Genomic DNA, 24,704 nt, shown 5'->3' on the forward strand with positions numbered 1-24,704 from the left:
TCTTTAATCATACTCATCGGCGCCGATGATCTGTTGGCTCATTTTCCCTCTGCCTTCTTGTTGTACCAAAGAATATTCTAGAGCAGTGATACTCAACATGTGGCTCATTTGTGATGATTTGTGGCTCTTTTATGCCTTTATTTGAAACATTATTCCCCCAAAAAACCTTAAAAATACATTTTTTTCCTGAAAAATGATCCATTGCAGGTCATATTAATCAGTTTGTTTCCACTCTTACACAGTGGGCTTTAATTGTCAGCCTCTATTTTTGTCTGCATGTTTCCATCGCCCTCATTTGCATTTTTTTGCTACTTTAATTCCATTTTTATGCTTTTAGCCCATTTTTGACACTTTTATCCTGCTTTTGCATGTTTTTGCCCATTTTTTAACCCTTTTTTGCAACTCTTCGCCCATTTAAGCTGTCTTTTGCAATTAAATGCCACAGATTTCCCATTTTGCTACTCTTTGATGCCTTTTGCCTATTTTTCCCACCTTTTTTCTGATTTTTGCCCATTTCAGTCACTCTCCACTCATTTTTCTCCATGTTTTTGCCACTCTTGGAACATTTTTGCCACCTATAACTATTTTTTTTTTTTTTGCCACTTAACACCCGTCTTTGCCACTTCTCGCCCTTTTTTGCCACTTTCCTCCCAGTGTTTGCTGCTTTAAGCCCATTTTTGCCGCTTCTTTTTCTCATTTTCTCCCCTTTTTGACACTTCTATCCTGCATTTTGCAATTTTTTGCCCCTTTTTGCCACTTCATTTTGCAATTAAATGCCACTTTTTGCCCACCTTTTTCAGGTTTTTGCCCATTTTATTCACTTTTCACTCATTTTTTGCAATGTTTTTGCCACTTTTAACTCATTTGGTCACTTCCCACCCATTTTGCCACATTTCTCACAGTGTTTGCTGCTTTTTGACCATTTTTGCAACCTTTAACTAATGTAATTGCTACTTCAAGCCATTTTCTCTTCTAGACAGTGACCACTCAGGGCTCATTGCGTGCACAAAACTCCCACAACCTGACCCTTCACCCCCACGACAGGAAAGCATTTATGACACACCTTTATGCTGATGTAATATAGAAAATTAAAGTTATAATTTGCTGCACATTAGACTGTTAGAGAAGCAGAAGGCTCTTATATGGCTGATGCCCCATGTCGGCTGCTCCTGTTCCCTCCAGTCCAGCCTTGCTTTACCTCCAGATTCAGGCTAATTAGAGTTAATAAAGCCGCCATTAGGACTGCATGCTAACCAGTCTTTCTTTCTTCAGTCAGAGGTGGCACGTTTTGGTTTGATGTGCTCCACAGTGCTGATGTTCTCTGAGCATTTGCTCCCCTCTTTAAGGACTGATGTCTGCTTTTACAGCAGTGATAGTATAACACAATGCTACGCCACAGCAACCATGACTATGGGGGGGGGGAGTTACTAAACATGGTAAACACAACTGCATTTACAGGCAGCGATAGTTTATATATGTAAGCTTCATGGTTAAATTTAGATCACTGAACAAGAAAAGCGTTAAAAGTAGGCCACCTGTGCCAGGTTAAAGTAGTCTGTGAAAGAATACGATGGATCCACGTCTCTGTGATCCAGACTGAGCTCTTGAGTGACTCTTATTCTGTTTGTTCAGTTAGAAACCGTCACAACACAAAGATTTCTTTCTTCTTCTGCTGGATTTCAGCACTGGTTTTAAAATGGCGTGTCTAAGAACGCCGGTTTATTCTGAGGAGAAACTTTGATGCTTCAGATCTTTGAACGTTTGTGATTCTTCAGACGTCTCTGCTCCACTGCTCCGTCGTCCTGCTTCACCGAGCCTGAGTGGAGTGGAAACTCTTACACAAGCCTCCTTTTCAATCATTCACTGCTCTCTCTTATCTCAGTCCCTCATTTATCCTTGTCTCCTTCCTTACTCCCTCGTGTACTACTATTCATCCTTATCTGCCTGTGTCTAATCTCTCCATCTATTCCTACTTATCCTATAATCTCCTTCTATCCTACCTCCTTATCCTTAAAACAATACCACCTTAACTTCCATGCATCCTTTCCTCTTCTGTCTCTCCTGTCCTTTCTTTCTTTTATCCCCCTTTTTTTCATGCTGATACCACACAGAGAAACCGTTCATACTTTACTCCCCCTCTCCTTCATGCTTCCTTCATCCTTCAGTATGTCCTCGTGTTCTTCTCTGTTGGACTGAGGTCTGGACTTTGACTGGGCCAATCCAGGACACACTCCTTGTTGTTTTTAAACCATTTCTGTGTAGCTCATTGTCTCACTGGAGAATAAATCTCCTCCTTAACCGTAGTTCTGTTGCATTAACTAAAATTGTCCTCCAGGATCACTTATATTCTGTCACATTCATTTTACCCTCTGCTGAGAAGCACCCCCACAGCATGATGCTGCCACCACCGTGTTTCACAGTTCAGTGCTCACTAAACATGCCGTCTTGTCTGATGGCCTAAAAGCAGCGTTTTGGTTCATCAGACCAAAGCTCCTCTTTTTCTAATAGGAGCAGAAGACGAGTGGATGACACTGTTTTAACTCTGTGACTTTGTTCTTTAGTCTTTATGGTGCAATGGTAGCCAAGAACACTTGGACCAACTGTCTGGTCCTCTGTTGAATTATGTCAGTCACTTTAAAGGAGGTGAATATGTATGCAGTCACTTATTTTACCGTGAAGTATGGTGGTGGCAGCATCAGACTGTGGGGATGCTTCTCAGCAGCCTGTTTGAGCCCTGAAGGAGCTGTACATTTATGCAGTCACTAAATCTAAACCTCCTTATTGCTACAATACCAACAGCCCTGATTCCAAAAAAGTTGGGTAGCTGTTTAAAACACTGCTAACATCAAAAGTCAATGATTGCCAGCTCTCATAAACCCAGACTTGATTCACAACAGAACAGAAACAACAGATCAGATGTTAAACTGACATTTCAACATTTCAGGAAAATATGAGCTCATTTTGTATTTGATGGCAGCATCACATCTCATAAAAGTAGGGACAGGACCATGTTTACCACTGTGTAGCCTCTCCTCTTCTTTAACAACAGTCTGTAAATGTCTGGAAGTGAGGAGACCAGCTGATGGAGACGAAGGTTGTCCCATTCTTGTCTGATGTAGGATTCTAGCTGCTCAACAGTCCTGGTTCTTCTTTTCTCTAAATTTTTTCTATTGGTGAAAGGTCTGGACTATAGGCAGACCAGTTCAGGTCCCAGACTCTCCTCCTGTGAAGCCATGCTGTTGTGATGGATGTGGTCTGTGGTTTAGCATGGTCTTGCTGAAATAGTGGCAGCCTTCCCTGACAGAGACGTTGTCTGGATGGGAGCAGATGTTGCTCTAAAAGCTCTCTCTACTTTCCAGCATTGATAGTTCCTTTCCAGGTGTTAGAGCTGCCCACACCATAGGCACTAATGCAACCCCATACCATCAGAGATGCAGGCTTTAGACCTGAGCCAGGAGAACAAGCTGGATGCTCCCTCTGCTCTTTAGTCCACAGGACACGGCATCTGTGCTTTCCTCTGACCACACAACAGTTTTCCATGTTTCCTCTGACCACACAACAGTTTTCCATGTTTCCTCTGACCACAGAACAGTTTTCCATGTTTCCTCTGACCACACAACAGTTTTCCATGTTTCCTCTGACCACAGAACAGTTTTCCATGTTTCCTCTGACCACACAACAGTTTTCCATGTTTCCTCTGACCACACAACAGTTTTCCATGTTTCCTCTGACCACAGAACAGTTTTCCATGTTTCCTCTGACCACACAACAGTTTTCCATGTTTCCTCTGACCACAGAACAGTTTTCCATGTTTCCTCTGACCACACAACAGTTTTCCATGTTTCCTCTGACCACACAACAGTTTTCCATGTTTCCTCTGACCACAGAACAGTTTTCCATGTTTCCTCTGACCACACAACAGTTTTCCATGTTTCCTCTGACCACAGAACAGTTTTCCATGTTTCCTCTGACCACACAACAGTTTTCCATGTTTCCTCAGTCCATGTTAAATGAGCTTTGGTCCAGAGAAGACAGATCACGGTGTTTCTGGATCCTGTTCACATATGGCTTCTTTTCTCCATGATCCAGCTTTAACTGTCATTGGTGGATGGCACGGCCAACTGTGTTGACAGACGATGATTTCTGGAACGTTCCTGAGCCCATGCAGGGATTTTGTTGAATTGTTCTGCAGTTTTTTACAGATTGGTGAGCCTCTGCCCATCTTTCCTTCTGAGAGACTCTGCCTTGCTAAAATGCTCCTTTTTTAGATTGTGTTTGACCCTTTGATAATTAACCCAATTAGCTGCCGGTTTTCCTTAGTACCACTTTTCCAACCTTCTGTTGCTTGATAAAATGGTAAATGTCTCAGTTTAACATCTGATGTGTTGTTTCTGTTCTGTTGTGAATCAAATCTGGGTTTATGAGATTTGAAAATCACTGACTTCCGGTTTTATTTACATGTTACACAGCAACCCAACTTTTTTGGAACTGGGGTTGTGCATCACTAATTGACTCTACACTTTTTTATCCTTCATTGCACGAAGTACAGGGGTGTCAAACTCAAATCCGGCCTGTGGAACAGTTCTACCCGGCCCACTGGTTTGGGGTCTGCAGATTTCCTTCAGTTTAAAAATATGAACTTAACCCTGATGATCTAAAACATCCTTGTTAGGGTGTAAAAATGAGAAAAGTAAAAAATTTAACATAATTAGAAAAAGTCAGGAATGTGGGAAAATACATTTCTGTTTTAATTTCATTTTCTTGATTTTGCATCTCAGTTATGACGCAGTTATGGTTTTGACTTTTCATTTCTTATTTTGCTCTTTTCAATTCACAATTTTGACTTTTATTTTGTTTCTTTTGACTGTTTAAACCAATGATTGGGAATTTATCTCATATTTTGACCTTTGAAAGTCATGATTTCAAAAAAACTTTTTTTTTTTTACTTTAAATGCCATGTTTTGACATTTTGAGCTAATAAGTTAGAATTTTTATCTCAGATTTTGAGCCTTTAAACTTTTGATTTTGACTTTTTTCATCTCAGAACCATTTATCATCAGTGCTAAGGTTTTCTCCCATAATTCCTTGCTGGTGAAAATGAGGTTTATGGTTAAATGTGGACCCTGTTCAGCCCCAGCTGTGATTGAGTTTGACATCCCTGACGTAGTATTATCCATGCATTTCTTTTAGCTTCTGTACATCTTAGATTGATCCTCGTATCCTTCCTTCAAAGCTTCCTTATCTCCTTATATCCTTTTTATACATCTTTGGTTGAGTCCACTCTTTCTCCTATTTTTCTTTACATCCTTAACTGCTTCCGTACACCCTTTTATCCTTTTTAAGACTCCCATCCCTCCTTATATCCTTCTGTACATCCTTATTTGATCCCACATCTCCTTGAATCCTTCATCGTTGCTTTTATTACGTATTCTTTATTTCTTTACACCCTTTTCTTCTGCCGTACATCCTCATATGTTCCTCTTATTTCCCCTCTTCTCTCGCTGCTCTGTCATGTTCTCTCCTCCTTACACCACCTTCTATACCATCGTATTTCCCTCCAGTATGTTCTCTCCATAATCTCTCTTCCAACTCCCTTGGGCTGTTTCCCTCCATCTGCACCTCCTCTCTCTCTCTCTCTCTCTCTCTCTCTCGTCCTTTCTCCTCCTCTCTGTTATGATAAGGAAGCAGATGGTTTAGCGCCACCGCTCTCCGTCCTCTCAGTGTTTACATCGGTGGACTTGTAGAGTTGCAGTATTTAATAATGCAGCAGCAGCTTCAGGGCGTCTGCAGGAACACTTCATATGAAACCTCCACCCCTCTGCTCACCTCCAGCCTCCTCCTCATCCTCACCTCCTCCTCCCTTCAGCTCTTAGCTTAATTCATGGATCTTTTGTTGGATTACAACAGAAAATGTTTCATCAGCTCTGTACGCATTAATCTTTTAAATTCTGCTGATATTCTGATGAATTTTAATGTGGTTATTACATTTATTTATAAGCTCTTTAAAAAGAACTCCAGCAGGTTGTGTAAGAATCTTTACATCAAAGATTTTATGTGAATATTAGAAAAAGGAATAAACTAACAGACCGTTAATCTGCTGTACGGTGGCCCTTTATGGACATTTCAAAACCAGCTTGTGGAATAGCTGCATGTGGTTCTTCTATTTCACACCTTTTTTTGAGTATTTTCTAAAGCAGGGTTCTCAACCTTTCCAGCCTGCAAACCCCACATAAAGGGGCCAGAAACCGGGGACCCCCAAAATACAGGTGCCAGAGACCGGGGACCCCCAAAATACAGGTGCCAGAGACCGGGGACCCCCAAAATACAGGTGCCAGAGACCGGGGACCCCCAAAATACAGGTGCCAGAGACCGGGGACCCCCAAAATACAGGTGCCAGAGACCGGGGACCCCCAAAATACAGGTGCCAGAGACCGGGGACCCCGAAAATACAGGTGCCAGAGACCGGGGACCCCGAAAATACAGGTGCCAGAGACCAGGGACCCCCAAAATACAGGTGCCAGAGACCGGGGACCCCGAAAATACAGGTGCCAGTGACCAGGAACCCCAAAAATACAGGTGCCAGAGACCGGAGACCCCCATAATACAGGTGCCAGTGACCAGGAACCCCCAAAATTAAGGTGCCAGAGACCGGGGACCCCCAGAATACAGATGCCAGAGACCGGGGACCCCCAAAATACAGGTGCCAGTGACCGGGGACCCCCAAAGTAAAGGTGCCAGAGACCGGAGACCCCCAAAATACAGGTGCCAGAGACAGGGGACCCCCAAAATACAGGTGCCAGAGACCAGGGACCCCCAGAATACAGATGCCAGAGACCGGGGACCCCCAAAATACAGGTGCCAGTGACCGGGGACCCCCAAAGTAAAGGTGCCAGAGACCAGGGACCCCCAAAATACAGGTGCCAGAGACCTGGGACCCCGAAAATACAGTTGCCAGTGACCAGGAACCCCCAAAATTAAGGTGCCAGAAACCGGGGACCCCCACAATACAGGTGCCAGTGACCGGGGACCCCCAAAATACAGGTGCCAGAGACCAGCGACCCCCACTGAACCTGAAGGTGGTTTAACAGCCATGAACCTTCTAGAATAGTCATGTGGAGACAAGGCTGTCCATGGGGCTTTCTGGGGCCTAGCCAACCTGGGGTCAGCATAATCCTGGTCCACACTAAAGTTCAGCTGTGGTGTTTTATATCTGACCTGAATAATAACCTCTCTTATCAAAGAAACACATTTGAATTCATTTGTTCAGTAAGTAGCCCTCTTTAAATATAAATCCTTTTTACAACAGAATTAAAAATATGTTAAAAATAACTAAAATGTGTTAATAATAACAAAAAATGGTGGGGAAGGTGGTGAAATTAGATTTTATAAGTTTCAGAAATGGGTTAATGATGCCAAAAATTAGATAAAAGTGTCAAAAAAATAACACCAAAATGGCAAAAATGGGTTAAAGTGGTAAAAAATTGCATATTAAGTGGTAAAGGGGATTTAAAAAAGTGTCTGAAATGGCGTTAAAGTAGCAGAAATAGGTGGAAATTTGGTGAAATAGGATGAAAATTGATATAAACTGGCTAAAAAGGGTTAGCTGAGGCAGAAAAAGTCAGAAACTGGCAAAAATGGGCAGATCAAATAGTGAAATGTGCCTTAAACAGTGGTAAAAGGGGTTAATGGTGGCAATAATGGGACAACAGAGCCAACAATAGATAGATAGTCATTTTGTTGTCAAGGCATAGTAAATACACTGCAAATTTACCTTTGTAAATCAGGCCTGGGTGTGGCCAGTGGAACTGAACTCAGGTTTCTAAAACTGTGATTAATCACAGTTAACTCAGGATTTAACAAGGGGGATTACTTTTTCACACAGGGCAAGAGAGGTTTGGATTCTTCCCTCCTTAATAAATAAAATAATCATTCAGGCATTTTCTATTTACATGGGTTGTCTTTGTGAAAAAAAATGGTTTGATGATCTGAAACATTTAAGTGTGATAAATATGCAGAAACATCAGGAGTCAGAGAAGAGGCAGACACTTTGTAATCATAGATAACTGTTGTTTGTTATTATTGTTTTATTAGAGATAAATAATCATTCTTTACTAAAAGATTAAAGATTTTATGTGACCTCTAACCCTCTAAAGCAGTGATGCTCAACATGTGGCTCTTTTATGTCTTAATTTTAATTTAATTCCCCCCAAAAAACATGAAAAAGGGGAACTTTTTAGTTTAGGACCTCTTCCTGCCTTTCATTAGATAGAGCAGGACAGTGGATAGTCTCAGAAACAGGGAAGAGACTGGGGGAGACATGCGGTAAAGGGCCCAGGGCTGGATTTGAACTCAGGCTGCCCGCGTACATGGTGCGCGATTGAACCACTCCACAATCTGCACACCCCCCAAATAAAGGGGAACTTTGACCTCAGAAATGATCTATTGCAAGTCACATTAATCCGTTTGCTTCCCTCAGTTTTACAGCTTGCTTTAATTGTCAGCCAATCATTTTTGTCTTTCCATTGCCGTTATTTGAAGTTTTGCAACTTTTATTCAATATTTGCAGCTTAAAGCCCCACTTCTTTAGCCAGCCACTTCTTTATGCCACTTTTTGCCTGTTTTTGCCACTTTTCACAATCTTCCCCCGTTTTTTTCCACTTTTTGTTGCTTTTTGCCAATTTTTCCCACCATTTTTGCTGTATTTTGCCAGTTTTTAGTCACTTTTTACTAGTTTTTGCTGCTTTTTGATTATTTTTGCCACCTTTTACTCATTTTTTGTCACTTCTTACCCATTTTTGCCACTTTATGCCTTTTTTGTGACCTCTAACCTATTTTTATTGCCATTTTAACCCTTTCTTGCCACCTTTTACCACTTAGATTGTGGCTCTTGCAAAGGTATTTTTCAACAGCGTGGCTCTGTGGATGAACAGGGTTTAGTAACACTGCTCTAAAACCACATTTGTGATGTAGTCCATCTAAATACTGCTTAAAAAAACAAACTTAAGAAATGCTCCTTTTTACATTGTTCATGGAACAGTCAGTTATCCTATCTGTATACATTCTGTTTAATAGAAAATAGATGATTTAGTGAATTTAAATCACTGTAGATCATTATAATGTGTTGGTATAAAGCTAGAATGGACATAAGTTAGGGATTTTAAATGTCCTGTATCCTGTCCTGTCCAGATCCTGCACCACCATAATCAGACAGTATTGTCAAAGACCAAAGTCAGCGTTGACTCCTGCTTTTCTAGAGTCTTGCAGAGACGGTTTTAGCTCACATTTTCACTGCTGTCGGCCATGTTGGTTTGATCATGTGATTTCTGGTAGGATATCTTCGCTCTGCCCCACCCAGCAGTGCGCGTGCATGTCTGTGAGCAGATTTAGCAGTATAAATGTGTTATTTATGACCTGAGGGAGTTGAGTTTTCACAGAGTCATCATACAGACCAGCTTTTAACGTTCTGGTCGATCAGCCTCTCTCTCTCTTTCCATTTCTACATCACTCCTCCTTTTCTCCTCCAACTCTCTCTCTCTTTTTATGTCCTCTCCCTCGTCTCCCCTCCACTTGTTTCCTCCTCTTTCCTCCTCTTCCTTGTTTTATTTGCACTCATCTCCTTGCTTTGCCCTCTTACTTCCTTCCCTCTCTCGTCTCCTTGTTTCCTCCTCTCCTCTTACCTTTCTCTTCTTCTCTTTTTCTTTCCTGACCAATACCCAACTTTCCTCTGGCCTTCTTTCATCCATCGGCAGAACTGTGGGGATGCCAAAGGCTCATTTATGCCCCCCTTAGGTGTGACAGTGGATCCATGCATTAAACCATGAGCCCATCACTGCCGCTGTGCTCAGGTCTGTTACACTTTGGTGGACATTTAATCCACTAGAGGTCGCTGTCTCACACGCACCACTGTGTCACCACTTCATCCATCCTCAACCCGGCTGTTCCTTAGTCGTTCCTGTCACTATTCAACAAGATTTCCCCTCAGAAAGTTCCTGTAAGGTTCCGGCATCTTCCTAATTATTAAGCTTGGTTTTGTTCTGCTGCCCTGGTTTGAACTGTTGGCTACACTGGTCGACTCCGTCCCCATGGTTACCAGAACTCTATCCTCCCAGAACACTTCAGCAATAATGTTGACCTTTTTTATGCATTTTAATAAACAGCAGGTAAATCAGCATTTATTTTCTCTGGTGAAGGCTGATCTTAATGCTTCAGCAGACCAAGACATTCTGGACAATGCTGTGCTTCCAACTGTGTGGCAGCAGTTTGGGGAAGACCCTTTTCTGTTCCAGAGACCAGAGAAGGACTGGAAAGACCAGAGTCCAGACCTCAGCCCCATCCAGCACCTTTGTGATGGACTGGAACAGAGATTGTGAGCCAGGCCTTCTGGTCCAACATCAGAGCCTGACCTCAGAAATGCTCTGAGCCCGGGAGTCAAACTCAAGGCCCGGGGACCAAATCTGGCCCATGATACAGTTACAACCAACCCACAAGATCATATCCTATTCTTATTATAACTGGCCTTAAAACATGAGGTCTGCAGATTTCCTCCAGTATAAAAATGTAAACTTAACTTTGACGATATGAAATATCCTTAAGTCATAGAAATGTGAAAGAAAAAAAAGAAAAAAGAGAAATAGTAACTTGATCAAAAGAAATTCATTTCATATTTTCAATTTAGCATTGCACAATTATGACTTCAATCTATTATTTGGACTTTTATTTCATATTTTGACCATATTCAATGTATTATTTACACTTTTTGCCTCATATTTTGACCTTTTCAATTTATGATTTTAACTTTTAATCTCATATTTTAAACTGTCAATTTATTATTTACACTTTCTGCCTCATATTTTGACCTTTTCAATTTATGATTTTGACTTTTAATCTCATATTTTAAACTGTCAATTTATTATTTTCACTTTTTGTCTAACATTTTGACCTCTTCAATGTATTATTTTCACATTTATATCATAGTTTGACCTTTTTGGTGCACCATTTTCAACTTTGAGCCATATTTTTGCCTTAAAAACATGATTGTGACTTTCTTTTTTATGTATTTGCCTATTAAAAGCATTATTTAAATATCTAATTTTGTGTTTTGACCTTTTGAACAAATAAGTTTGGCTTTTTATTTCAGATTTTGAGCCCTTAAACTTATCATTTTGACTTTTTAAATCTCAAAATCCTTTATCATCATTGCTATCTTTTTTCCCCATAATTTTTTACTGCCGAAAAATGAGGTGGACCCTGTTAGGCCCTCAGGTCAGACCTTAATCCAGAATCTGGCCCCTTCTGTGATTGAGTTTGACACCCCTGCTCTGCAGAGTGAATGGACACACATTCACACAGAAAGGTGGAGGCTGGCAGAGCTTCAGAAGGGGAACAACGTCATATTAAAGTGCATGGATCTAAATAAAATGTCATTCCAATCCCTGTTGGAATGGTCAGGTGGCCAAATACTTTTGTCCTTATAGTATATATGACACAAAGTTTGTTCCTCACGCTATTTTATGAGTGCATACACGTTTTTGTTTTTTTTTTTTGTTTTTTTTTTGCTCTAAATTATTTTTTTTCATGTATTTATCACAGGTCGCACTGTCAAAGTTTCATTCCTGCATCCTTTGCATATAAATTCACAAACCGCAAGAAATTCTGACCAATTAGAGAGCGTTTTCCTCAAACATTAAAAGTTTTGGTCCACTTGGAAATACCACCATGTAAACACAGGCAACGATGGAAGGATTTGATCTGTGTTAAACTCAGTGCAGTCTCAGTCTGGTTGTTTTATTCACACCAGAGTTTGACTGAAGTCTTCCACATCAGAGTTACAAACTGTATGAACCTGGCAACCAGACCAGAGTTAACCCTCTGGGGGCCCTAGGGCCGAATCGGGTCCTTTTATATCAGTAATTATTTAAAAAATGAACAAAAACTTTATGTTTCTGATTAGGACTGAAGCTAATGTAAAGATTTGAGCTTTGAAAGAGGAAAAAATGTTAAGTTGTGATTTTTTAGCCTTTTTTTTCTGCAGAGACCGTTTTGGTTTCTAGGGTCCTAAGTGTGAGTTTTTGGTATTAACCTGTTCTGCTCAAAAAATAATAACATGCAACAGATGTAGAATTTTAAAATTCTAAAAACTTACTCCCAAATGTTCTAGTCTGCAATTCATAATTTATACTTTGCATTTTTTTAATAGGAGGTGCTGTTATGACAACTACATAAAAATGTAATATATATCTAAATAATGAAAATAAACTTTATGTTTCTGATAAAGGCTGAAGCTGATTAAAAGATTTAAGCTTTGAAAGAGGAAAAAACATTATTTGATATGGTTTTTAAAGCACTTTTTCTGCAAGGGCCATTTTGGTCCCAAGGGTCCCAAGTGTGAGTTTTTCTGGAGGGGCCCCAAAGGGTTAATTTCAGCTGGACCAAGCAGGTATGGTGTGAAAGCACCCTTACACTTTAAAGGTTAAAAGTGACAAGTTTCTGCCCAAAGGTGCATTTATTTTTCTATTCATTGCAAAAATTTTCATTCTGCCAAAATTTTCCCATGACAAGACAAAAAGCATGGTAGTGGCTGTTTAATTCTTTGAATAAATAAATGACTGAAGCATCCACTCCCGTCACAAGGCTTCATGTGGGTTATTTGCACAAGCTGGTGCGACACGGAGCTGTGCCGAGAGAGAGAGAGAGAGCACATCTTTTCACATCAGTCTTTATTATAACATGGGGACAGAGAAAGAGAGCTGCAGCTGCTGCTTGGAGTGGATATGTGCAAAAAAAACAGAAAACGTAACCTGTTCTGAAGTAAATGTCACTGAAAGTCTCAGGGACAGTGTGCAGACCTGAACTGAACAGAAGATGGTTTTTCTTCACTCGTTACTGGTGTTTGTCTCCGGTTTTACTACTGTGAAGCATCACTGTGATGACATCTTGATATTCTCACAGATGTATTCTGCTCTGTTGTTTTATGGCTTCCTGTCCTCGTCCACCCTGAAACTGTGTGCGTCTGTGTGATGTAAAGGTGTGATTTATGGCTGCAGCACTTTAATAAAAAGCCTTTTTATTACCGTGAACCCCTGAGCTCACACCTCCCTCCGTCACGCTCGCTTACACACACATTAACACAGAAAGCCCACACACAGACGGTCACTAAGGTTAATAAGGTATTCAGATGTAAATCTCCTCCTTCTCGCCTCAGTGATGTGTTCATGTTCATCCTGTTGAAGATGTTAGAGAGCAACATGTTAACAACCTCTCTCTCTCTCTCTCTCTCTCTATTTCTGCAGGATTGATAAGTCGACAGTCAGCGCCCTGAGAGCTCGGTGAGTAATTCCCCCGCACCAGTCACAGAAACCAGACTAATTTGTTCCCTTTTACACCATCTGGCTCAGTGGTTTTGGATGCAGATATCCAGTAATGGGAGAGTCTCTCGATCAAACAGATTTGAGGGAAGCTACTGAGCCATGTTTCATCTGAACATAAGGCCGTGCCTTTGCATCAGCTGGATTTTTGTGTGAATGGCACCGACTGTCCTGTCTTTAAGGGGACGTCTGGTTTTTCCCGTGTACACCGAAGCACACCGACGTTTCCAAATTGAGCGCTGCTGTAGTGGATAAGGTTGTAAACTTTTGCTTGCTTGGCAGTCTGAATTCTTTAGTATTGGATCTACATATTAGATCAAAGGTATTAAGTAAGGATGTTCCTAAGGGTCTATTTCCCTATTCGGCTAAACGCTCATTTACATTCCGTTTAATCGACTAGTCTAAAGAGGAGAAAATCCCTAGAAAACAGTCAAATTCCTCACAGGGTCATTGTGTCAGCAGGTGTGATGTAAGCCTGATATATTCTTTACATCAATGGTTTTCAAACTGTTTTGCCCAAGGCACACCAAAAAGCAAGCTGACGTCTTAAGGCACTCCATATTAATGTCCTTGCAAAATAGCCTCTTTAGCATGTGTAGCAAGCAACATGTCCCAGGCCCAACTGCATGCAATGTGAGCAAGTGCTAGCTACATCAGTTTGATTACAGAGTTTCCTTTTGTAGCATCCTGACATTCTGCAAGTGATGCTCTGCAGCTCCCCAGGTTTATCCCCAGTCACCTTTTTCCTATTTTCTCTCTGTCACTCCTGTTAAGATGGACAAGTAACAAGGGAAGAGGTTGCACAAAGGATGAGAAGACACCAGGAGTGTCCCACCAGAGGATATTCTTAATTTTCTTCCACTTATATCATTCCTGAAACTTGTTAGCTTGTTTTACAAAGAGGAGTGTGTTGCATGGATATTCTCCATACCCATTTATGAATTTTTATGGTCTGACTTGTGCTAACATGGAGACAAAACTATATGGCTAACAGCTGTTAGAGGCACCATACCTCTGATTTTCTAAGTAAAAGCATGAGATGTCATATTTTTACATGTAAATTTACATTTGCATATTTAACAGATAACAGATGGACAGTGAGCGTGCAATGCTATATGATGCAAATGCAACATGTAACACTTGCATGCAGTAAGGACATTGGTTATAGTCTCTTTAGTTGCTGCATAGTTGTAGTACTTATGCAAAGCCAGACGAATTTTCAAGGCACACCTAGACTTGTCTAAAGGCACACTATTTGAGAACCACTGCTCTACAGCATGGCTAACATTAAAAGCTAGCACCACTAGTGCCTTCTTTCCTCTTTGCAGATTAATATCGTGCTTTGATATTTGGCCTCTTTTCATTTCAGGTGAGTAGTTACACGCGAGTTCAACCCTCGACAGCCCACATACTACTTTATTTCCATTTACTTCTTTAGAAAACTGTCGTACCGCGGTCTTCCTGCGACACGCTAACTGCTAAGCTACCATTAAGCTTCTCATGTTTACATCCAGTGAAGTGCCAGAAAGGAAGGCAGTGGCCATTAACTGAAGCTACAGTGGCCTCTAGTGGTGGGAAGTGGTCTGTTAGGCTCCAATTTTGACATTTGAGTAGGAAGTCCATCCATCCATCCATTTTCTATACCGCTGGGGGGGGGCCTGGAGCCTATCCCAGCTGTCATCAGGCGAGAGGTGGGGTACACCCTGGACTGGTCACCATTCAATCGCAGGGCTGACACATAGAGACAGACAACCAGGCATGCTCACATTCACACCTACAGGCAATTTAGAGTCACCAAGTAACCTAATGAGCATGTTTTTACCCGGAGAGAACCCACGTGTGCACGGGGAGAACATGCAAGGCCCCTGGCCCTGACCAGGAGGCGAAACAGCGACCTTCTTGCTGTGAGGCAATAGTGCTAACCCCTGCGCCGCCCTGCTGCCCCTGATAGGAAGTATTGAAATATTAAATAGATTTTGTTTTAAAAACATGAACAGTGACTGCCCTCTGCTGGCAGCAGTCTGCCGTCTACTGTGACAGGGTTTTTTTCTGCTGGTCTGGTGCTCTGTGATGTACGGCGCCATCTGTTTACCACCTACTTTTCCCTGAATGTTAACTTCAGCAGTAGAAGACAGCAGCTGAGATTCAGGGCTCCACCAATCAGAGATAAAGCTGTGACACTCTAGGATTAAGGAGGTAATACGATTCTGTTAGCTGAGAAGTTTTCTGGGTTTTATTGTCCTGTTTCATAAAGTTGAGTGAACTGAAGGGTTTGATTGCAAAATGTAGCGGTATTTATTTGGTTTTAAAGTTTTTGTTTTAACACAAAAGAAAAGACCTAACTATAAACAGATTGAAGTCAGTAAAGATAATAATAATGTGGCAGCCATCTTTAAGTTAATTCATGATGACAGGCTCTTCTCTGAGAATATTTACATACATCCATGTGCTGTCCATACGTGCACACGCTCAGATCTAGGACATGATGGGCATGAGGACACACATGTGACCGTGTTTGTGCCTCAGAGCCTGGAGGAAGGTGACCCGACTATCTGACAGCGTTTTCTGCTCCTTTTTCTTGCAGCGTTTTTTTCTTCTGATTCACATTTTATCACCCGTCCATCAAATCTCTCCCTCCATGCATCCTCTCTCTCTCTACCCCCCTCGCTCGCCCTCGTGTTACTCGTTTTGCGGTTTGTTTGATGACATCATTCACACTTCAGCTCTGTATATTTCAGGATAGATTTTAACCATTAAATGAATCTACAACTCAAATTCCAAAAAAGTTGGGTCGCTGTGTAAAAATAATAAAAGCAGAGCCAGAGATTGAAAATCTCTGAAACCCAGATTTGATTCACAGAATAGAAACAACATATCAGATGTTAAACTGAGACATTTTACATTTCAGGAAAATATTAGCTCATTTTGAATTTTACAGCAGCAACACATCTCAAAAAAGTAGGGACAGGGGAACAGAAGGCTGGAAAAGTAGGAATGAAAAACAGCTGGAGGAGCACTAATGAGGTTAATAGTCAACAGGTCAGTCACATGACTGGGTATAAAAGGAGAATTTTCAGAGGCAGAGACTCTCAGAAGTAAAGATGGGCAGAGGTTCACTGATCTGTGAAAAACTGAGTCTAAAAATCTGGAGAAATCTCTGAGAGCAAGGGACAAGGCTGAAGGGGCCCTCAGGGGCCACTGCATTAAAAACAGGCATGATTCTGTAGTGAAATCACTGCATGGGCTCAGGAACATTCCAGAAATCATCGTCTGTCAACGCAGTTGGCCGTGCCATCCACCAATGACAGTTAAAGCTGGATCATGGAGAGAAGAAGCCATATGTGAACAGGATCCAGAAACAGTGTGGTCCGTCTTCTCTGGACCAAAGCTCATTTAACATGGACTGAGGAAACATGGAAAACTGTTCTGTGGTCAGAGGAAATCTTGGACGCCGTGTCCTGTGGACTAAAGAGGAGAGGGAGCATCCAGCTGGTTCTCCTGGCTCAGCTCTAAAGCCTGCATCTCTGATGGTATGGGGTTGCATTAGTGCCTATGGCGTGGGCAGCTCTAACATCTGGAAAGGAACTATCAGTGCAAACTGTCAATGCTTTCAGCTTGATATTTTTTATATACACTTTATTGCCAAAAGTATTCACTCACCTGCCTTGACGCACATATGAACTTCAGTGACATCCCATTCTTAATCCATAGGGTTTAATATGACGTCGGTCCACCCTTTGCAGCTATAATAGCTTCAACTCTTCTGGGAAGGCTTTCCACAAGGTTTAGGAGTGTGTTTATGGGAATTTTTGACCATTCTTCCAGAAGCACATTTGTGAGGTCACACTGATGTTGGACCAGAAGGCCTGGCTCTCAGTCTCCGCTCTAATTCATCCCAAAGGTGTTCTATGGGGTTGAGGTCAGGACTCTGTGCAGGCCAGTCAAGTTGATCCACACCAAACTCTCTCATCCATGTCTTTATGGACCTTGCTTTGTGCACTGGTGCACAGTCATGTTGGAACAGGAAGGGGCCATCCTCAAACTGTTCCCACAAAGTTGGGAGCATGGAATTGTCCACAATCTCTTGGTATGCTGAAGCATTCAGAGTTCCTTTGACTGGAACTAAGGGGCCAAGCCCAGCTCCTGAAGAACAAGCCCACACCATAATCCCCCCTCCACCAAACTTTTCACTTGGCACAATGCAGTCAGACAAGTACCGTTCTCCTGGCAACCGCCAAACCCAGACTGGTCCATCAGATTGCCAGATGGAGTAGCGCGATTGGTCACTCCAGAGAAGGCGTCTCCACTGCTCTAGAGTCCAGTGGCGGCGTGCTTTACACCACTGCATCCGCTTTGCATTGCACTTGGTGATGTATGGCTTGGATGCAGCTGTTACCATGGAAACCCATTCATGAAGCTCTCTACCACTGTTCTTGAGCTAATCTGAAGGCCACATGAAGTTTGGAGGTCTGTAGCCATTGACTCTGCAGAAAGTTGGCCACCTCTGCGAACTATGCGCCTCAGCATCCTCTGACCCCGCTCCGTCATTTTACGTGTCCTACCACTTGGTGGCTGAGTTGCTGTCGTTCCCAATGGCTTCCACTTTGTTCTAATACCACTGACAGCTGACTGTGGAATATTTAGGAGCCAGGAAATTTCACCACTGGACTTGTTGCACAGGTGGCATCCTATCACAGTACCACGCTGGAATTGACTGAGCTCCTGAGAGCGAGCCATTCTTTCACTAATGTTTGTAGAAACAGTCTGCATGCCTAGGTGATGATTTTATACACCTGTGGACATGGAAGGGACTGGAACACCTGATTTCAGTTATTTTGATGGGTGAGTGAATACTTTTGGCAACAAAGTGTATGTGGCCCCATCATTCTTTTAACTTCCTTAATTTGGCTCAGTCACACCAATATTTTTCCCTGACGTCCTCAGCCTGATAGTTTCCTGTATGAGTTGTCAGCCATGTTTGTTCTCTTTGGCTGTGTCAGGCTGGGGTTTTTTCTGAATGTGTTCCTGTTATCCTGATGTTTTTGTTTTTTTGCCCTCAGTGAAAAAGTTTGGAGCCCCCTGTCCTATTGCCACCGTAGAAACACCATCCTCTCTTTGACCACTAGAGGGCGCTGTGTCTTCGTTGTAAACGGGCTGTTTTGTTTTATTTTTGGAGTCTCATTAGAGTGAACTACATTCCTTCACTGTGTGCAAATTCAAACTGTTGGCAGTGCCGTCGCTCTCTCTCCTCTCTCTGCTCTCGGCTCCTTTATTCCTCTCTCTCTCTCTCTCTCTCTCTCTCTCCCCCCTCTCTCTCTCTCTCTCTCTCTCTCTCTCTCTCTCTCTCTCTGAGGCGCCATAATCCCGACAGTCCCTGGTGTTATGGGAGAGAGAGCAAAGAGAGCGAGAGAGTGTTTGAGTGTCAGAGAGAGAGAGAGAGAGAGGAGTGCTGCTGGAGTCTTGTTCAGAGAGATGCTCAGTAACTGACGGCAACGCAGCGATGCCACACGACCACTGGTGAGTCTGGCATCTCCTCTCATCCTCCATCTGTCTGAATGTTGGTATTTTATTCCAGTCAAATGAGCTGGGATGTGTTTATGTGTCGTGATGCGTTCAGGTGCCTCTTTATGGTAGCAGTGATCATCAGGTTGGATGTTTTAATCTCAGTAACATATGTTTATGGCGTGAGCGTGTTGGTGTGTGTGAAAGCTGACACTCTGACCTTTAAATCTTCTGATCTGTCAGTTTGAACTCCTCGTTTTCTTAGAGTTTTACAGCACAGATCTCTCTGTTCAGGAGAGTAAAGGCTCCGTCTCTGCTCAGATATCACTGTAAGATGATGACAAAGATGATTTATGAGTAGCTTAAAATATGGACGATAAACTGAATTAAATCACACTTTGAATTTTTGCACTGAAAGGTCTCTGTTGATTGAAAGATGACTACTTCTATGTCAGATATATTCAGCTGAGTTCTTAGGTTACCTCAGATATTTCCAACAGATTTTAAAAACCAGTTAAATTGTAACAGGATGTGTGTTAAGGTGGCTGTCATCATGACAGAGCCACCGCGTCAGGCACGACTACAGTAGAAATGCTGGACGTGACGTTAAAGTCTGCATAACGCTGCAGGAAGTTGCTGTTCTGTTGCTGTACCTCAGTCATGTTTTGTGCTGCTTACTTGTCATGGACCAGGATTATTCTCTGACATTGGCTTCAGGTTCAGTCACCCAAGCATACCTCTAGGTCACAGGTGTCAAACTCAAGGCCTGGGGGCCAAATCCGGCCCGTGGAACAGTTAAATCCGGCCCACAAGATGATCTGATATTTCTGTTCTAACTGTCCCATCAGTCTGAAGTCTGCAGATTTACTCCAGTATAAAAATGCGAACTTATCCTGATGATTTAAGATTTCCTTGTTAGGTCACCAAATCTGAAAAAGTAAGGAGTCAAAATATTTAGATAAGAAGTCAGGAATGTGGGAAAAGAAATTAATTTGTGTTTAAATTTCACATTCAAACTTAGGATTTTGACTTTTTATTTCATACTTTGAGCATTTTAACTCATAATTTTGACTTCTCATATAACCTTTTAAGCTTTTAGATTCATCAATCTAATTTTTAAGTGATATTTTGACCTTTTTAACCAATTATTTTGTATTTTACCTCATATTTTTAATTACAAACATTGACTTTATAATCCCATAGTTTGACCTTTTAGACTCACAATTTAAACATTTGAATCATATTTTTAAATTTCATGATTATGAATTTTATTTCGTATTTTGAACTTTTAAACTCATGATTTTGATTTTCTTTCTAACATATTTGCCTTTAAAAAAACATTAGTTTTTTTTATTTCAATTTCATGTTTTTAGCTTTGTGAGCTAATAAATTTACTTATCTCAGGTTGTGAGCCTTTAAACTTCTCTTTTTTACTTTTTAAATGTCAAATTCATTTATCATCAGTGCTAATTTTTTCTTTTATATTTTATTACCGGTGAAACAAGGTTGACAGTTTCTGGTTAAAAAGGTGACCCTGTTAGACCCTCAGGTTAGACCTGAATCCAGAATGCTGTGGTTGAGTTTGACACCCCTGTAGAGGGTAGAACTCCACCTCCGTCTTCTGGAAAATTGCTCCCTGTTATTCATCTCCATGTGGAGAAGAGAGAGGATGTGCTACCTCTGCTGCTTTGTGGTTACTGTAGCACACAGCACCAACCAGGAAGGTTTCTTTTAACCGCTTTTCACCCACATTATTAAATTAAAGCATGAATTTACAGTTTGGTAAATACCATGTACGATTGCAGTCCTCAATTTAAACAAGAGGTAAGCAGTAGAGGTGAGCTGAGCTGGTCTCTACTTGTTATCCTTTATTATTGTTTTGATTAAGAGCCCCCTGGTGGTGGTAGAATATATGTGCCGTGCATTTAATTCAACTATAGATAGATGGATAGATGGATGGATGGATCTCCTGATCCTACTATACTCTTGTGAAACCTTGATGCTGACTGGAGGCCAGAGGCGCTGGTTGGGCGCCTTTGTGATGACTTTTCTATGGTTAGGTTTTGGGCTTTGTTGTTAGACCGTGTGTCTGCCTGATCAAGCTAACTGCACACTGGGTGCCCAGGACTCAGTGGGTTGCACCAGACCTTGGGGGAGGCTGCATGCGTCTGCTGGAGGATACCTGGAGAGATGGTGTATGGGTCTGGAGCAGGCCTGGAGGATGGCCATCAGGAGGCTGGAGTAGAACAGGACCAAGGTTGACGTGGTCCCATACCTGCAGAATGCTTCCATGCATCAGAGATGTTTTGCCTCTGCACTGGTGCAGAATTGTCCACGTCCACATGGCGATGCATCATGGAAGTGATTCTTTTTAACATCTCTTTCTGCTTAGCAGCAAATTTCTCCACTATACGATGCATAGAAAACACAGGAACACAAGGAATTAAAGCTTATGTTTATAGGTTTACACTGCAAGCTCACATCGCAGCAGTGCCCTTATAGCTTCATCTATTCTCTGATTAAAAGACGTGTGTGAAGGACAGAGTTATGTATCCTCGCTCTGAGCTTCTCCAGGAGCCTCCTCTCTCCTCCTTCCTCACCTCTTTGGGTGCATTTAAAGAATCAGAAGACCCTGGTTATGGTGCTCTAGGAACTACACGGTGCCAGATCCACCCGGCCTGTTTGATGGTCACGTCTGGCCCATGTATTTGAAACACAAGAACATCAATATGGTTATTGCTGCTCAGTTAAAGAGAGGGTGCACAAAGTAATGAAGGAGAATCCTTTCAGTGATTTCCAGAAGTAGTAAATCTGTTCACAGCTTCTTGTAAACCCTACATCTGCCTTTTTGTGGATGCTATCTTTAGTATTTAACCATCTTTACATTTCTGTACTCCTAATAAGAGATATTTCTACATAAAACCACAGAGAAAGGAAAAAGCCTTGATTTCTGTCGCTCCATTTATCAGTCAGATCCCATTTCCCTAAAAGTGCATTAGCCCGGTGTGTGTGGTTATGCTGGTTTGTGTGGTTGTGCAGTTAAAGGCCAGACGCTCCGTCTGTCTAGAAACCAGCCTGCAGCGTCTCCTCTCTCCCTGTGGTGCTGCTGCTGTTGTTGTCCTCGTTGTTTATGAAGTTGTTTTTTCGCCACTTTGTCTTTTTTATACCGTTGTTTACAGCGCCGTCTCGTTTGCCACCTGGTGGATTTAATTGGACTTTAAAACCAAAAATTAAAGACAGAAGAGGAGATGAGAGTCTGCAGGAAACATCTCTGCAGAGTGTTGTCTAAAAACAAAGCAAACATGCAGATTTATCTTTTCAATAAAGGAACCATCCGCAGCTTTTTATGTGAGGAAATGAAACAGCAGTCTGGGTAGCGCCCCCTAGAGGCTGCAGCTTGAATTAAATACAAAATATTACACTGTTGGTTCATCCCTAAGAGGTCAAAGAACAGTGGTTCTCAACTGGTGGGTTGGGACCCAAAAGTAGGTCGCGTATAAGATGTATGTGTGCAAATCTTTCTGTGATGATGTGCTTTTGTGATTGTTTTTCCTGCTCTTTGTTCAGCGTTTTTCTATTTAGAGTCCAAACAATCAACATTTTTTGGAGTGTTCTTATGTCTTCATGGTGTAATGGTAACCAAGAATACTGGTAAACCAACATTCATGAAATAAATTAACCCTTTGGGTGCCAGAGTTTTTTTCAAGAAAATGTTCAATTTTGATATCAAGATTTCAAAAGGCTGTAGCCTGAAAGTGTTTAGAGATAAAGGCATACTGTAAATGAGAAAAATCTTCAGTATGACCCAAAGTTTGTGATGGGAGTAAATTCACTCATCTAATTTGCATATTCTGACATTACCAGGTGGCTTCCACCGCCATTGGCTGTGCGTTTTCTCCCACGGCTTCTAACATGGCTGCCCCTACCTCCACAGTGTTTTTCATTCCCTACCTCCGTCACTATTTGCGGTTTTTTGACCATCCCGTTTCCCCCACCATGTCCCCTCCCTCCATGCTGCTATCATGGCAAACAGATGCCCTGCTGGTGCTCACAGACGCACCATCAGTCTCACCTATGGTTTCACCAGACGACTGAACGTCATGTCAGAGGGTGAATATTCCTCTATTCCTCCCAGCATTGTGAGTATTCTCGCTACAATTCGCTGTCTTTCTCTCCGTTACGCTTCAACTGCAACCACCGCTTCCTTGTCTCCTCAACTGGGCGGGGTCTTTCAGAACTCTCTCTCTCCAAAACTTTGAATAGAAACACACTCACAAATGCTGCTTGAAGTTACTCATGTCTGCCATCTCCTGGTGCAAAGTAGTAACAGCATTAGGCACCATATTTGCAGCTAGAGCCTGTGTTTAATTCAGCGATGTTGCTTGTCGCAGTTTTGCGACAGTTTTGTTTATTTGTTGAAATTTGGGTGGTGATTTCTGTTGAGGAGGAGGTGGTGGGTTCTGATGTCTGACCAGTTAAGAATTAACAGCCCTTTCATCATCGATGTGGCTCTCCTACCCTCAAATTCCACATACTCTGTGTCAGTGTTTTTCTGTTTTGCTCCACCTGACTGCCCACTGGCAGGGGTGTAGCGAGGGATTTAGGGCCCCTAAAAAGAACATTACACAGGGCTCCCCTTAGCCAGCTAGCAAAGCAGAAAATGTTGCATCATTTTTACAAATATATATGCATTTTGATGTACTTTTACCTCCAACACAGAGGTTATGTGATCAAGTGGGTTTTTTTGTTAGTTTGTTAGTTTGTTAGCAACATAACTCAAAATGTCATGGACGGATTTTCATGAAATTTTCAGGAAATGTTAGAAATGGCATAAGGAAAAACTGATTAGATTTTGGGAGTGATCTGGATCACTGTCTGGATCCAGTCATTTTTTAAAGGATTCTTTACTACTGTGAAATAAATGTGATGGTGGATAAATGCTAATGGTAGAGCTCTGCGGTGTTACCACTTTACACCAGGAGATGGCGGACATGAGTAACTTCAACCCTGGCAGCATTTGTGGGTGTGTTTCTAATCAAAGTTTTGGAGTTTAAAGAGTTTGAAAGACGCATGCCTGGTCCAGGAGACGAGTCGGAGTGTAACAGAGAGAAAGACAGTGAATTGTAGCGAGAAAACTCACAATGCTGGGAGGAATAGAGGAATATTCACCCTCTGCCATGACTTCCAGTCGTCCAGTGAGACCATGGGTGCTACCGCCATGACAGTCCACATGTTGCGAAGCCAATGCTTTGCCTCACCGTGACTCCACCCCACCGGGGAGGGAGTAATCGGCGAATAACATTTTGGGAGTGATCCAGATCACCATCTGGATCCAGGATTGTTTTGAACGGATTCTTCACTATCTGGAGATAGGGCTAATGGCGGAGGTCTGCGCTCTCCGAATGCTTTTCTAGTTTGACCATAATTCCCCAATTTATGAGCATTTTTTTCACTATGACTAAGGGTGTATTCACACCTGGCTCATTTGGGGCAGTTGTACCGAAACAGTGAGCCCCCCCCCCCCCAAAGTCCGGTTCGTTTGGACATATGTGAAAGTAGCAATCACACTCGGATGCGAGACAAAACAAGCGGGCCGAGATCGCCAAAATAGGGTGGTCTCGGCTCACTTCCATTCGAGCCCTGTAGCGGTTCCTTTGCAGTGAGAACGCAATCACCTCAGAAACCGGCACAACTGACTCATAACTGCAGTACACACTGGAGTCAGGGGGGCAGTAATGCGCCTAGTTGCCAGTCATTCAGTTTAAACAATAGAAGAAGAAGGAGTAGAAGAATTAGCAACAGCAGAAGAAGAAGAGGAGGCAGAAAAACAACATATCT

The 24,704-nt window shown here is 42.1% G+C and overlaps 1 protein-coding gene across 1 annotated transcript in view; it reads left to right on the top strand.

Moving 5' to 3' along the window:
• Positions 1 to 24,704, top strand: part of LOC121518820 (rap1 GTPase-activating protein 2-like) — a 70,942-nt gene that overhangs the window by 6,099 nt on the left and 40,139 nt on the right. Inside the window, exon 2 of the mRNA XM_041801459.1 lies at positions 13,290 to 13,325. Within this exon, the coding sequence (XP_041657393.1) occupies positions 13,290 to 13,325 (36 nt within the window). The remainder of the gene's footprint in view (positions 1 to 13,289; positions 13,326 to 24,704) is intronic.

Source organism: Cheilinus undulatus, linkage group 12, assembly GCF_018320785.1.
Source record: "Cheilinus undulatus linkage group 12, ASM1832078v1, whole genome shotgun sequence".
Taxonomy (NCBI): Eukaryota; Metazoa; Chordata; class Actinopteri; order Labriformes; family Labridae; genus Cheilinus; species Cheilinus undulatus.